Raw genomic sequence first — 16,362 nt, 5'->3', positions numbered from 1 at the left:
GGCTTTAAAAGTTTAAGCTGGACTGCAGGAGGAGTATTTTGTACGAGCAGGTAACACAAATTATTATTTTAAAACGGAGGGAATACAACGTAAATAAATATATTGATGATATATATGAATATACATAAGAAACTACATTTTGAGAGCTTAAGACCATTTCTCAGCAATTCATAAAAAATCACTCGTAAAAAGTTTAAGTATTACCTATATATAGCGCTTTAAACAACTCAACTCTTGTAACAGCGGCTCCATATGATATACGAGTGATTGAGTAGCGAACATTTTACTACTATTACAGCTCAGTCATCCTAAACTATCTAAATTTCAGCATCTACAATAAGATTTCATTTGTTGCTTAAAGTAGCCAACAAAAAAACAAACTGATAGAAGGGAAATACATTTCCGCTTTCATATATAGGGAAAAATCTCGTGTTAGAACCTAAAACTGACACATTACCTAAACTCGAATACCTTGACACTTGCATCGAGCCTTAGCTCCTATACCGACGAACCAGAGGGGTAACCTCTTAACACTTTGGTCCATTGGAATTGTACATGGCGAGATAGAATTTGTCAGTCGACCTACCTATTCCTACATAGGAAATAAAAAAAGTGAGCTAATTTTACGTTGTTGGGGCACACTAAAATGCACCGTTATTCTCTTGACTATAAACCTTGAACAAGATTGTGATTAAGGTTGTGAATGCCTCCTATTTCTGGTAGGGGTAGATCTAGTTTCTTCAGCATTATTCGTCGATGCAGGGCTTTCAGAGGTATCAGAACTACTGTTCTCTCCGTCTTTCTCTTTGCTGGACCACAGTTTTGAGAATAGCCTCTTTGACATTAGCAAGCCTCTGACCTTGTTGGCAGCAGCTTTCTCGATATCATTCTTAGGGCCATCACCGCTAGTCCCTTCACCACCCCCTAGTCTAAGGTTGGCTATTTCACCTTTCAGAGCCCTCAGCTCCTCTGTCGTGGGGACCCCATCCCAGTCATCCTCCGTATTTGTGGTTGCAGACCTTGAGCTTCCGTGTGATCCACCAGGAAGGGATGCTCGGGCAGGACGCTGCAAGTCTGGGGTCCGATTTCCTGGGGACGATGATGTGGCTCGTGCTTGCTCAAAGAAGAGTACCTGAACTACAACTCGCAAGGGAAGGCGTTCGTTTTGCACAGCGTGTGCACAGGCCTCTACTGAGAGCTTTCTGCAATCCATCAGTTTGCATATTTTCTTCCTCTCACTCTTACTTATAGCGGGATGTTCCTGCAGAATATCAAATTTCATTTGAGTAACAAATAGCACAAAAATGAAGAACTGACAATCAGGAGTGGTTGTCAATTTGTCATTATTGTCAACAAATTGACATTGTGATTGAGTTGTTTTAGAAAGTTTTCTAAACTAACATGTAGAAACATTCTTGAATGAAACTGGTTTCAAAACAGCATTCTAATTTACCTTCAAGTACATATCAATAGCACGGTAAATCCCATCATGGGTTGATCTTGGAAATCCCGAAACAAGCTCTGATATACCAATGAATTTAGACAGTGGTAGATTGGGGTCTCTTGAAACTTCGGCCAGGTAGCTGTCAACTAGCTTAGCAACCATTCCCTTGGAAGCATCTGATATGGCCACAGGCTTCTTAAGCTCCTGAAAATCTATCTCACTATGAGAATTACTCTGAACAACACGATCCTGCATCACAAATTCCTTAACCAGATTCTCCACCAAATCAATGTCATAAACAGTAGTTTCACCAGGCGGAGCTCGGATCAACAAATCTGCCACTGAAGCCTCATCCAACTGTAACCCAATTCTCCACAGCAACTCCATCCTAACCATTTCTCCACAACCTAAAGACATTGATGCTCTCAACAATCGAAGCATAAAACTAGAAGAGACACTGCCTTTGTCTTTTGGAAGAAGTCTAACTATAGTCTCAACTAATGATTGGTTCTTCTGCATATCACCACCTTGAACCAAACCCTTACTGAAACCAGGCAACTTTCTCAATGCATAAGTTTTCAAGGCTTCACCGATGACATCACTTGAAACCCTTCCTTTTGCCTTAATTGTAATTATTACCCGCTTATACAGATCCATGTCAAGGTCAGATAAGTCTTCTACCCACCAGTCTTTAGGAACTGTAAGCTGTTTCCTCACACCATTGTAATGTTGTTCCCCTCCGTTCTCCAATGGGTTCTTCTTCCTGTTATAGGTGTACGACCACTCAACTTTGGAAGTATCCATGGATGCTTTAGAAGCTATTGCATCGAGGCAGTGGCTAACTATTTTGAGCTCTTCAGACCATGGAAGTAGAGACTTAGTTGTTTGGAGAACGATGATGGAGTCTTTCCAACCTCGGAAGATACTAGAGTTGAGAAAGACATCAATTTTGTAAATGAGGTTGCCTTTCTCAACTGTATCGTACATTTCGAGAAATTCAGCTGCACATCGAGCTGCAACCACATTGTAGGCGTTTAGTGTGACAGTCATCCCATAACAGTATTTTGCACATATTTCGAAGGCAGCAGGTCCCCCAGGGATATCCTCGATGAATATTTCGTCCTGACTTTCTTGACTTGCCATTGCAACAAGCTTTTGCAAACGAGCACTCTTGGACAGTAGGGGAAACTGGAAAAAAAAAAAAAAAAAAACATAGCACATAATATAAGCATAACAATAGAAGCAAGTTGGAAGACTATTGGTAATGTATTCTGTTGTGTAAGTTATGCTTTCAAGGAAGTTTGTTTTGGGACATCTTTATGGATTTTTAAAAAAAAAAAATCACCTTGCTACTTCCTGTCATCTAAATAAACAAAGCATGTAATATGTTTACGACATGTACTGATGACAACATAAGATAAGAAATACTTGTAATCAACAGGCAAGAATTTCATATGCCGACCTCTTTTTTAGTAATGAGGCCAAAAAGTCAGAGGAAAAAAAGGGAAACAAGCAACCTAGCTAGGAATAGAGGATATATAGCACCATTGTATTACTATACAATCTTATATTTTACAAATGTGAAACTTCTAAGATTCTCATACCTTATGTAAATAGAATTTGACGTCCACAACATTGACAACTATGTCGGTTGACAGCTCAGTTGCCACATACCTGAAAGCGAGGATTCTCAAGTTTAAGCCATGGTAATAGAATATAAATTCCAATCTAAATAATATTAAAGGATAAGCTTTTCGGACAAGCATAACAAAAAAAAAAGTTCTATTAAACGATGCACACAAGATCATAAATCTAACAGTCACGAACTCCACATGACACATAGTTACATACTAATGTCTGATGGACTCTAACCATATACCAATTGATTATTTTATCTTAGCAATCATTGCAGAATAGCAATTAGCCCCATCACCCGGATTTACCCCTTCCCCCCCAACACACACACACACACACAATGAGTAACAGAAAAGATAACATCAAAGCAGGGCACTTTCCATATATTGCCTTGGTGTATGTCCATGTAAATTTAGTAACTCAATGAGATTAGCATCCGACTTCCCAGTATTCAGAGTGAGACTTATGTTTCCATTATGACAATAACAAAAGTAGTCCATATAAGCAGAAAAGCTTAACAATATCAACTACTCCGTAGGCATAAACACAGGTAACAGAATCAGTGACTAAGACAGTAATAGAATTCGGCAAATGTTGCTACAACCCCAAATTTAATTTCAGTACGATTATACAAGTGCAAAACTTTATTTCTATACTAACATCCCAGAGGAACATTAGAGTCCTATATCGGAGATTGATCTGAAATTAATCCAACCTCGTATTTTTCTATTAAAAATCGCCCTCTAATCACTCAAGAAAACCCGGAAAACATCATTATAAATATCAATAATTTATACACGGGATATATAAAAAATGTAATGTCACCGATGTTGGACCTTTTCGTCGCATCTCAGAGATAGATAGAACATTGCTCCTAACCCGTCTTGGGATACAGAGTATGAATAACACAGAGCTATCTAAGCAGAGACAAGGAGACCAGATAATAGAGCAATCAGTGTTTTCAAACCTCATTCAATGTCTCTATGAATGGCAAAGGGACAAGACTATTATTATGAAGTTGCGGTAAATCCATTGAATGATCTTCAACTCATGTTCATTAGCTAGCTACAAGAACGACCCAAAGGACCCCACAAATTTACAAAATCCAGCTCACAATGTCAGAGCAAACCTCCAAATCAAGGAACAATCAACATGAATTAGTGTAGGCAGCTTATCAGTAATCAAAAACATCAGCACTATACTACCAACTTTCGCCTCTAAAATGTCAGAAATAACCGAAACACACCCATTAAAATTATTTACATTTCTCTGAAACAAATAAGTAAATAACTAAGCCCCATTTTACAAACATTGAATCACCATTTTTGCAACAAGACTAAACCTTGTTGTACTCCTTGATAATGAAGTTTCTATAATAAGAAAGTTAGAATTCATTGTACTATATCAAGAAATTACAATAAAAATTGAAACAAGAAATAACAAAAATCAAAGCTTTCTAATCAAACAGTAATAACAACAGCTTAATCAAAAACAGAAAAGAGGAAATAATCTGACCTGATATTATCACCATCAGTCTGAAATGAATCAGGTTTAGATCCAAGCTTCATAAACTTCATCTTTACCCAGAATTAAACAGCACCCACCAACTAAAATCAAAAACCCAGAAACAGAAATCTGGGTAAAAATGAAAAACAGACTAAAAGATCAAAGTAAAAACTAAAAACGACCCTCCTTCAAACACCTTCTTCTTTCCTCCAAGCAAAAGTTTAAGAGAGAGAAAGTGAAAGTGAAAATGAAGAGAGAGAAAACAAAAGTATAGTAATTGATGAAGAAAAGGGTGGAGGTTAAGTTGATTATGCTTCCTTACTCAACAGCACAGTGCACTGAGCCCGGACATAATTTGGGAACCCAATGTAACATTTTTACATACCCATAACATTATTTTCTCTCTCCTCCACTTGCTTCAAAGATTACACCGCCTTTTTCATTAATTACCCCCAAATTAAAAGGAAAATAACCCAGAAATTAAAAAATTAAATTAGGGTTACAGAAAAGAAAAACCCCCCTTTTTTGTTGTTGAGATTGAAATTGAAGCCCTGCAAAAAATGCACAAAACATAGGGTGGACAATCAGCATCTCCCACACTTTTTTCATGTGGACAAACAATCTCTCTTACCAACAAAGTTGTTTCACTGATAATGTGCAGGTTTTTAATACAAGGATTTTGCAGTTTTTATACATATAAATGAGTACTTTATTGTATAAATTTTTTTATATTGGAATTAGATTTGGAAGAGAATATTCATAGGACACGAATTTTCATGGAAACCCATTAAAAATGTTGTACTAAAAAATATTGGTTTTTAAATACAACTCTACCAAAAATATTAAACTTATTAGAGAAAGCAAAAAAAAAAAAAAAAAAAGTTAAACCCAGAAAAACAGAGGAAAAGAAAAAGAAGAAAACTGAGAGGAAATAGTAGTAATCATTAGAAGCAGAGGGTCTAAGGCTGCTAGTCTAGTGAAGTGTGTTTGAAACTGACCTTTAGAGAGAGAAATTTTTCTTCTTTGTGAAAGCCAATAACCAACATTATCTTTATAAAGAATCAATCTTTGTATGGTAATTTTACTAATTTAACACGATTTAAGTTGTCGGCCTGATTTTCTTTCCTAGTGAACTTGTATGATGATTTATTAATCGAGCATAAGTAAAGACACGAAGAACAATTCCAACTCGAATGTCTATTCGAGCGACAATTAATGAACAAAAAACAACATATGGTATAAAACACTAGAAAAAAATCAAGAAAATGGAAACAAAAGATTATGGTATAAAGAAATTAAAAATGGTATACCATTCCATAAATCAGAACAATGAGCTGTTGTTTTTTTAAGCTTTTGTCAGCCACCTTAACTACACGAAAAGCTATGTCTAAGAATGTTTTTTTTTTTTTTTCCTTTTAAAATAAATACTACGTATGAATATCTATCTAAAAAAAATGTAAACTTGAAGCAAAATTAAGAGAAATAGGAATATAATTGGTTGATTGAAATAAAAGGAAAAAATGGGGAAGTGGGCAAAAATGGAAGATGCCCACTCTAAATATTTTCTCTCTCCTAAGAAGAGTCACAGTGATAGGCACGCCAACCTGACATTATCAACATGGCTGCTCCCTCTCACAAATACATTTTCTTTTTATTTTTATTAATTAATATTAAAAAAAATGCTTGATTTATTTAATTAGTGAATTAGATTTATGGAACTCAAAGAAAATGACTCATCTCTCTCTTACTTTGATAATTTTTATTTGCTGGAATCCATTTCGTTTTTCCCTCCTTTTGGCCATTTTTTACTATTTGTACTCATTAAATAAAATTTTATTCTGAGGAACTGTTTCTGTTTTTGGATTTTTTTTTTGGAAGAAAGTAAAAACGGGAATAAATAACGGAGTGGTTACAAGGAAAAACGGGAATAATTAACAAGAATGGTTAGAAGGAAAAACAAGCACTCAAGTCTTAATAAGCGGGAATTGCTTTGGGATAAACGACTAGTTTTGTTGTAGATTAACAACATCAGTGATATATTGGATATTTGCATGAAAAATTAAAACACATATAGGGTCGTGCAAAAATAGATGACCAAGTATTTTTTCTTATTATGTATCTGTTATCTTATATAAGATGATTTATATATTTATATACTTCGTATATTTCATTCGTCTCTAAAAGTCTTTGTTTTGACTTTTTATATGAAACAACAGTCTAATTAAGAAAAATCTTTTAAAATAAATGTATTTTTTTTTATTAGTTTAAGAGACATGTTAAGTGTCATGTCTAAATGTTTTAAGTCCTTAACCAGATATTGATTCATTGTTAAACCGAGGTGTAACATAGATGATAAATTGACTTATTAAAACACTTTTTTGGTATACACCATAATATATACTTGTGTAGGTGTCACATGGCCTACCACCATACTATCCTCATTGAACAAAACCTTTAAATGGCCACCTTCCTCCCTTTCATCATTTGCTGGTATATATTATTTATCCTTCTCCATCACTTTTTACTACTCTATTCAATTTGTAACAAGTCAAGTGATTTAAAAAGGATGAAGGATGTGTTCAATTCAACATATCTAAGATTATTTTTACAAAAAATAAGTTTAAAAAAGATGATTAAGTTTAGTTTAGATAAGAGCATAAAGTTCACTTTTATTTCAACTATTAACCTTCAATTGCAACATCTTTAAACCTATATATTTAATGTATCTTTGAATTGAGTTTTGATTATGGGCTATGAACCTGATTATCTAAACTTACAGGCAAAGAAAAAAAAGCTTAATCTCAATATGATAGATTATCTTGTAAATGTACCTAAAAAGTAAAAACTTACTATGACAATATGACATGATTAAGTATAATGTATGCATACTTTAGATGTATCAAAAGTTACAATAATTGTACAAGGAAAAATATATATGAAATTTTGAGTACTCTATCAAAACATAATCACGAGGTTTATATTGTAGTTTTGCATTTTATAACATGAATTTTGTATGCTACACGTCTATCTCTTGACTCAAATTACTCTCTAAAAAAAATAATAAAAAAATAAAAAAAATCTGTAGCAATATCCCCTTAAAATACATCACTCTCACCTCTCAACCTTCCTCTCCCCCTTATAAATCAATTTTGGATTAAACTCGTCATAATTTAATTAGCACATTGAGAACTGAGAACGTTACTTTTCGATAATTGATTTTTCATTTTTTCTTCTATAAAAGTGTTTGATTATTATGTATAGCTATCCTTTTTACGACCAAATATTTTGAATTTGTGCAGTGATTAGTAAAGCTTTTACATGCATATAAAACGTGCAAAATTCATTTGTTTAACACTTGCATTAAGTTTAAGAAAAGTGATTTTCTAGCCTACATATTATTGCCTACCCAACATCCATATCTAGTTTCTATTATTATTTTTATCCATTTTAGTAAGAAAAATGGTTTCACATCTATTAGTCAAAGGTGATTATGGCAAAATGGAGACAATGTCTAGACATCAAATAATTACTTACATAATATTTGACAAGGAAATTTAGTTACTAATTATATAAATTTACTTGCCAGTAAATTAAAAGTTACCAAGATTTGGAATTGAAACATGGTACCTAAAAATTTAAAAGAGGTCCACTTATTTCAAGCTAATCAATGATTAATGACATGTATTACTTGCATTACTTATACTTCGTATATTTTTTATCGTACTCGAACAAGCTAAGCATAAACATACCGTCTTTTATTATTTACCTAAAGTCATACTATAAACTTGATTTGAGTCAAATTCAACGACATATTATGATTTTGTGTCAGACATCTACTTAATCATTAAAACTTATATACCTTCATACATATAGTACGATCTCAAAAATATATCTCGGCCCCTTTTGACATTATTAAGGCCTTTCTAATTGAATGACACACAACGATACAAAAACTAAATGACACTTGACGTCCAAGGCAAGCAACTATCAGTCCACAAATCTTTGGTGTTTTACTAATGTGGGCGCAATTACAAAATTAAAACAATGTATACGATTGCCTTCATCTAATTGAAAGATCGAGAAACATGGCCGGTTGGTTTTGATGTTCACATATCTTAATTTGACTCGTCCAAATCTAAATAATATTATACATAATCCAAACTATATGCTATATCTTTCCATTACCTAATGGACAAATTATAACCACATCAAGCTAGTAATAATATAAACTATTAATCTATTATAGTAATCTCCTCGATTTCCCTCAATCAAATCTTTTTCTTATACTCGTATCAAAGTTCACATGAGATGCTCCCATTCTTCTTCCTACCCAATTAAGTAATTAACAGCACGAAAATCCCATCATTGCATTATTAGCATTCAACCTAGCTTTTTGTTTGATCAAAGTAATTTGAATCCAAGATATTAGCATAACCTTGACTCAACTCATACTAATCGTATCATACTTCAATTAAATATATTATGTGTATTGTTGTTGTATTACTTGTATGTGACCTAACAAGTAACAACACAACTTACACAAGTGTGTAACCCGACACTCATTACATAAACCACTTACTTCTACGCATGCATGCCATGTGATAAACAAAATCCAATATTAACCTTGTCTTCTTTTTTTTATTTTTTATAAATAAGTCAATTTATTAATTCAATATAGAGGGATATATTTTGTATTTTATTTTATTTTATTTTTGCCATGGAATTAGATGGTCATGTATTTAACAAATTATCAACCTACCAACAATATAATACTTGATCTTGCTATACTTGAAATTAAAGATTCGTAACATATATTTCTTCTAAGATATAATGTCGAAAATAACTAGATAATGAATGTTTTGATGAATGAGGGAATAAAAATGAGTAGGAAGAAGTCAAAAACAATGTCCAATGGTAGAAGGTGGTTGTTCCATATTTCGTTTGGCTTATTTTTGGAAACTCCCGACAGCATGACCTTTTTCTCACTTTGATTTTGCTTGCCTTTATTTGTATGGAGTACCTTTTTAATTTTCATATAAAAAATAATTATTTTAGCAAAGTATGGTAAATTTTCCAAAATGATAGGAAGATACGGTCTCCTCTTCAATCATTCATTCACAAAATTGTGTGCGGTTGCATATGATATACATGGGATATGCCAAGGATTAGCAAAGATTTATGTCACAAGTACTTGATAAGTGCCCATAAAAGCATAATAATATGTTTGTCAAAATATTACTATTTGGACTCCTTTTAGAAGTCTAGCGTATGACCTTGTTCTTTGAGCTTATGAGCAGAGCAGAGCAAACCACAACAGCTCAAAAGAACAGGGCCTATGTTAATGTGGATATCCAATACATGTTATAATGTCAGATATATTTAGTGTTCGAGAATATTGCTAATATTTCAAAGATATTACGAAGTACAACCTTTGTTGTTAAAAAATATTCATGTACTTCACTCTGATTATATAAATATAGTAATACACTAATACTCGTATATCATTCATTATGTAAAACATTTTTGGATATTAATCGTTTGAATTACTCATGAGTTAACAAACATATAACCCAAATGACGCATTTGTTTTGAGAAGAGATGGAGGAAGTAATCCGTATCCACTACAACAAACTTGAATGAAGTACAAACAACTTTTTGATACAAATAAAAAATCCACATCTATATATTGGTGTCAAATAGTGTTGAAAGGCAAGAAAGTGGGAGGTAGGGAAGCTAGAGTTAGGTCTGTTTGTATAGGGCAATGGGCCAGCTTTGGCATTTTTATGGGACATGGACAACTACTTTCAAATCTAACTACAACTCTCTGGAAACTTGTTTCCTCTTCAAACAGATAGTTAAGGTTCCACTGGTGACAACCTCATTCTTTCTCTCTCTCTTTATAAAAAAAAAAAATAGTTAATTTTTTTTTAAAAAAACTTAATAGGTTACTAACTAGCCCATGAAATCCAGTAAGAAAATTACAAACCCATTTTCGATAAAATTGGGTTGGGCCTCTTGGCCTATTGATATGGGTGTTGACAAAAAATTATTAAAATTACTAGGCTCGTTAGTGTTGCGCGCTATACCTAATCACATTCAGGAAGCTCTTTCAATTTGACTTTATGTCACAAATTTAGTTGTTAATAACATTAATGAGGATAAATATGTAAACAAATGTTTTTAGGGGTTTAAAAGTTAGTACACTATACTTAAGGGTTTAATAAAAAGGCAATTAACATTAACGAGGATAAATAAGTAAATAAACATTTTCAAGTATATAATTGTCCAAACACTATTTATAAGAGTTATCTCATACTCTCTCCATTTTTAAATACTTGTTTCATTTCTCCATGCGCGGAGTTTTAGGATAAATTGGAGAAAGTAATAAAATATAGAGGTAGCGGGATAGGTGAAAGAATAAAAAATTGTAAAAAACAAAAGTAATTGAGAGAATGGGAGGAGAGAATATAAAATTAATAAAATATGATTTATGTTGGGTCCACTATTTGATAAAAACGAAATAAATATTGTAAAAGCTTTTCAAAGAAGAAAATAGAACAAGTATTTATATACAGCTGAAAATGAAAAGTGGAGCAAGTATTTAAAAACGGAGGGAGTACTTTTTAAAAGGTAGGAAAATATAGTAATTATAGAGTTTTTTTTTTGGGAAATTATCAATAATACCCTCCAGGTATTGGCTTTTATCAATGATACACATCATTAAACTTTCATTATCACCGATACCCCTAAACTTTTCCCTAATTTACTACAGTAAGCTTGCCGTTAATTAAACGTTAATTATACTTTGTTTTCAACGTTTTAAAGGTCAGGAGGCTAAAAATACAACATTGCCCCTCTCATTTCATTTCCCTCCAATTTTCCCTTCCAATTTTCCCTCCTTTTTTGTGAAATTTCCCCTACTTATAACACATTCCCTTCTTGTTTGCTCTTCACCTTTCCATCAACGCTCTTCTTTTCTTTTGATTCCAGTTATTTTTCTCTGAAAAATCAATGGCTTCGTCTACCAGGGGTTCATCTGGCAGGGCACATTAAAACACTACAACACAAATTTACACTAAAGTTCAACATTTACACTGTACCATGCAAATTCATTGACTTGGAAATCGAATTATATGTCTAAAAAATACAAAATGTAGCACACAAACATGATCGTATGGAAATCGAGATTAAGTAAGAGCAAAATCCAACAACAAACTACACATGTATACATACATTCATTTAAACCTAACAATTTAAACCATCAAAATCCAAAATTTCAGAAAGCACTAACCTTTAAATTTCCACACAGTGTCACTAAAATTCCAAGGATTTTGCTTCAATCCAGAAGAAGAATGGGGGAAAGGCGTCAAGTAGGGTTTACAGAAGAAGAAGTAGAACAGGGGAGAGAGTGAAGAAGATGAATGATCGTATTTTTTGTATTAATTGTTGTTGGTTGGGCTTGGAGGGAGGATTATTGAATGGGGGGCATTTTAGTCAAGTAAATTCAAACCAAAAACGAGTATAATTAACGGCAAGCTTACTGTAGTAAATTAGGAAAAAGTTTAGGGGTACCGGTGATAATGAAAGTTTAATGATGTGTACCATTGATAAAAGCCAATACCTGAGGGTATTATTGATAATTTCCATTTTTTTTTTTAAAGGCAATAATGATTCTTCCTAGACATTCCGGCCTCACCTTCGCCCGACCCTCCCATCTCTCTAACGTGCTGCTAGCCGACCGCCGCTGCACCCGCCGACCAGTTCCGCACTTCTCCGACTGTTCCAGGTTGCTGGAATTCCTCGTAATTTAGGTAACGTTTACAATTTTTTTTTTTTTCTGCGACCTATAAATCTATAATCTATGTCATTGCTATTTGAATTCGTGAGTTGGGATCTTGATTGATTGGCAAATAAAGAAAAAAAAAAAAAAGGATCATTATATAACTATTTGCAAATAGTCTTGAATTTCACTCACATTTGGATTGTCTTGGTTTTGAATATGGGTTATCACGTGTAATTGTATTGAGTTTCAACAATTCAACTTAATGGGTGCTAATAACTTCGGCTTCTGATTGTATTTTCATTAGGGTTTTATAATCATCGAACTACCGACGCTTCGTATTATAAAGGAATGTGATTATAAATGCTGAATTTTTGGTACGTTGAATAAGAAGAAATTTGTTCTAATTCAAATTGTTGATTTTGGATTCTGCATTTTGTGTATGTTCGTATCGATCTTGTATCCACATCCTAATTTCTAAATCGCCACTACTGTAATTTATAACAGTAATCTAGGTGATCCTTTGATATTGATATTTACAATTGGCGGTCACTCGAAAAAGTTAGATTGAACATGGTGTTGGTTAATCCTTAATCTAAGTTCTTTATGTCTACATTACTTAATTAGTGCCTTTTAAAGGTATGCAAATTGATTTAGCAGTTGCAGTGATGCTCGAAACTCAAGAGTAACACTCCTTATATAGCTATTAAGGAAGGAGAATACATTTATTAGGAGACAGATAACACATTGAATTAGATAGTTACTTATGGGATTGCATAGTAAAATACAGATTCAGCAGGAGTGATTTTTGATTTTTTGTTGTATTTTCTTGAGGAATTAGTTTATTGTTAGAATAGATTAGATTATAGGAATATGTTGCTAGCATTTCTGTCCATGTTATTCATGATGGTTTATGGCCAAAATACTACAGATAATCAATATGTACAATAATGTGGGAGCTCAGCCTGGGGGCCAACAAACTTCTTTTCCTCAAGCTATTCCATTTGGTAATGCATTCTCTGGGGCAACTTCTGGGTTGATTAGCAGTGGATTGAGTGTATACAGGGAGATTCGGTTCGAGTTTTGAGTATGTGCAAAGCAATGTAAGTACCCTATACCAATATTCTGTCATCTTATAGATCTGTTGTGCTTGAAATGGATATTACCATCCTTATTAGAATTTTTCTACTTCCTATAAATGTACGTGATTTATTAAATGTAATAATTTGGCATCCAAATTTCTTAAACTTGGCTTAAATCTTTGGCTACAGAATTCTAAATTCTCTTGGTTTAGGCAATCTAAGTAGTTCCTGACATTATTGTATATATGATTATATTGAAGGAAGCAAGTACAAGTATGAGATATTATATTACTTTGTTTCTATTTATATATTCATCATTTGAAGAAGTGAGAACCTTGGTCTTCGTTGAGAAAATACTTGTTGTCTAATAAGTACTAACGGTGTGTTTGGATTGGAGGAAATGGAGGTAAAGGAAGGGAAGAGAAGGGAAATGAAGGGATTGATTATCTTTTATTTGGATAACAAATGAGAAAAGAAAGGAATTGGAGGGGAGAGAAATGGAGTGATTTAATTGTAAGAAATTCATCTCTCCATCAATGGAGAGATTTGGAAGGAAAACTCATCTTTCTTCCCTCCCCTCCCTCCCCTTCTTTTCCTTCCCTTTTTAATATCCAAACACACTGTATGTGTGAGTTCCTTAGATATGATGACACCTCATATTCTACGTTTGACCCCCTCCCCCAAAAGTACACTAACAAATATGTGTTTCAACTATGAATCAATGAATGAAGTATATATGGGGTTGTCAGCTATCGTTTTACTCAGCTTTGATTTCTTTCTTACATGTGCTACCTAATGACTAGTAATTCTTAGGGCCATTTTCATTTTGGTGGCTCGTGGCTCATCCCTGGTGCTTTGCAGTTGTCCTTTTTTTGAGTTGATTTTGTGGCACTGAGAATCTAGGATTAAAGAATTTTCATTTTTATTCTCCGTGGTTATGAAATCTCACTGATAAGTAGGTATTTTGCTGACCCCCAATATTATTTCCAAGTGAGTGATGACTATGTGAGGAACAAGTTAAAGATTGTTCTGGCTCCTTTTCTGCATCGGGTAAGCATTCCTCACATTGTTAATTTTTTTCTATTTTTTTATTTGTTTTGTCTTGGTATTCTAAAATTTTCTTTATGTGTCAGTAATGTAGTTTATATTCTGTTTCTTTGAATCTCTGTTTTGCTATAGGGACACTGGACGAGGATAACTGAGCCTATGGCAGGCAAAATTTCCTATAAACCCCCAATCTAACATTAACGCACCAGATCTGTACATTCCTATGATGGCCTTTCTTTCCTACGTTGTGCTTGCTGGTTTTTCCCTAGGACTGAGTGGAAAGTAAGTACTTTAGTTTGCTTTGGATCAATGGTTGTTTGCTATTCCAGGTTTTGACTCCTACTGAATGCAGTATAATTGCTGTAAAAGCATTGAATATGATACATTTGGTTATTGATGTTTCAATATCATTGAATATGATATGATTGTTTGGGATCCACAATTCTACAATCAAATCATATGATGTAAGACGGGGGTTATTGTGGATTCTGTGAGGTGTGAGTTCCATGTGTGGGCTGGTCCCTTCTCCTGTGCATAGAAGCCCAAATCCTTCCTATTTAAGAAGAAAAAATGGTTCATCACCAATATGGTACTTCTGGGAACAACTTGAGATGGCCAACATATTGCTTCTTTATCTAGCATTTGAAACAACCTTTTAACATGTATATATATTTTTTATACCTAAGGTCAGAAAATCTCTGGAAGTTTTCATTTTGAATCAGTGTATTGAGATTGTTTTCACCTTAAGATTGTATCACTTTCTGGCAAGTAGCAACCCAACCAGTTAGGTCATTAGTGACCAGGTCTTCCAGGTTAATTAAAGGGGAATAAGGAGAGTGCTTGTATTTATAACACCTGTTGGTGAAATTATAGCTTCGGAACCTGGGGCTGGAGGTATCTTCTAAAATGTGAGTGAGAGCGTGAGACTAGTTTTCTTAGATACTTGTTGAGTTGACTAGCATAGTGGAATGTATCTTGATTGTAATGGAGGCCTCAGGCCTGTGTTTACTTTATACCATGTTGATAATTCAACTGGTAAAACTGCTGTTATCTGTAGCTATAATCTTTAAAAGAAGACTTTTCTGAAGAATTGTTTTCCAAAATCTTCCAGGTTTAACCCAGAGACGGTGAATTGGCTGCTTATGAAAGGATTGGTAGGCTGGATTTTTCAGGTTGTAGGTCTCAAAGTGTCATTAATGTCACTCAGCATTGGGGAAGCACCATTGTTAGATATTGTGGCATACGCTGGTTATGCATTTACGGGTATATCTTTGGCTCTACTTGGAAAATTATTCTGGAGACACTCTTATTATATAGTGTTACTCCTGAGCTACCTTAGCATGGGAATCTTCTTAGTGAAGATGATGAAGAGAGTTTTGTATGCAGAGGTGAGGAGTCACAACTCAGGCAAGCATCATGTTCTTTTGCTCTTGATTGCATTAGCTCAGTTTCCTCTCTTCTTGTGGCTTGGCAACATTACCATCAACTGGCTGTTTTAGACCCCCCCTCCCCCAAAACTATCCCTTTGCTTCCTGTATAGGCGTAGGAGCATACTAATTCCTTTGTCAAGTCAAGGAACTCTAACAGGATATTATAGGAGAGATTTATTCATTGTCTATAAAATTTAAACTTTTAGCTTCTAATGTCCTTACATCGATTTGATTTGTAATCTAGATTAAAGTTAAATTGTTTCTTCATAAGTAGAAACATGTGCAGTTTGTTTGGCAATAGCACAAGTGCAACGTTCTTGGAAGTACTGTTTCCCATCAATGGAGGGACTTCCTAGGTTAGGCACTCCCGACGGGATACCAAATCATTTCCAAAGAAGTAATACTTAGTATGACTAATCAAACTACTCGGTTTCGTAT

At 33.9% G+C, this 16,362-nt stretch overlaps 1 protein-coding gene and 1 pseudogene across 4 annotated transcripts; one reads left to right on the top strand and one right to left on the bottom strand.

The window, feature by feature from the left end:
- Positions 1 to 232: 232 nt before the first annotated feature.
- On the bottom strand, positions 233 to 6,169 carry LOC110717057 (BTB/POZ domain-containing protein NPY4-like). Of its 4 annotated transcripts, none has more exons than XM_021895693.1 (5): positions 5,896 to 6,169; positions 4,595 to 5,136; positions 3,049 to 3,118; positions 1,454 to 2,632; positions 233 to 1,261 (listed from the first exon to the last, which is right to left on the bottom strand). In XM_021895693.1, exons 2-5 carry the CDS (start codon positions 4,654 to 4,656, stop codon positions 692 to 694), a joined length of 1,881 nt encoding a protein of 626 aa, XP_021751385.1. In that variant the 5' UTR covers positions 4,657 to 5,136; positions 5,896 to 6,169; the 3' UTR covers positions 233 to 691. The 4 variants fall into 4 exon arrangements, with proteins under 4 accessions (XP_021751385.1, XP_021751388.1, XP_021751386.1 ...); XM_021895696.1 differs by having other exon boundaries at positions 4,595 to 4,686; XM_021895694.1 differs by lacking the exon at positions 5,896 to 6,169 and having other exon boundaries at positions 4,595 to 4,686; positions 4,908 to 5,848.
- A 5,786-nt stretch (positions 6,170 to 11,955) lies between these two features.
- LOC110717089 lies at positions 11,956 to 16,145 on the top strand (annotated as a pseudogene).
- Positions 16,146 to 16,362: the final 217 nt, after the last annotated feature.

This window comes from Chenopodium quinoa, unplaced genomic scaffold (genome assembly GCF_001683475.1).
Source record: "Chenopodium quinoa cultivar QQ74 unplaced genomic scaffold, ASM168347v1, whole genome shotgun sequence".
Classification (NCBI taxonomy): Eukaryota; Viridiplantae; Streptophyta; class Magnoliopsida; order Caryophyllales; family Amaranthaceae; genus Chenopodium; species Chenopodium quinoa.
This window is presented reverse-complemented; position numbering and strand designations above follow the sequence as displayed.

Bases quoted from the DNA above. Each gene is read 5' to 3' on its own strand.
- LOC110717057 (XM_021895693.1), bottom strand. From the start codon at position 4,656: ATGAAGTTTATGAAGCTTGGATCTAAACCTGATTCATTTCAGACTGAT. The intron at 3,119-4,594 runs GTCAGATTATTT...CCTCGCTTTCAG, and splicing joins ACTGATGGTGATAATATCAG to GTATGTGGCAACTGAGCTGT. The intron at 1,262-1,453 runs GTAAATTAGAAT...GATATTCTGCAG, and splicing joins CTATTGATATGTACTTGAAG to GAACATCCCGCTATAAGTAA.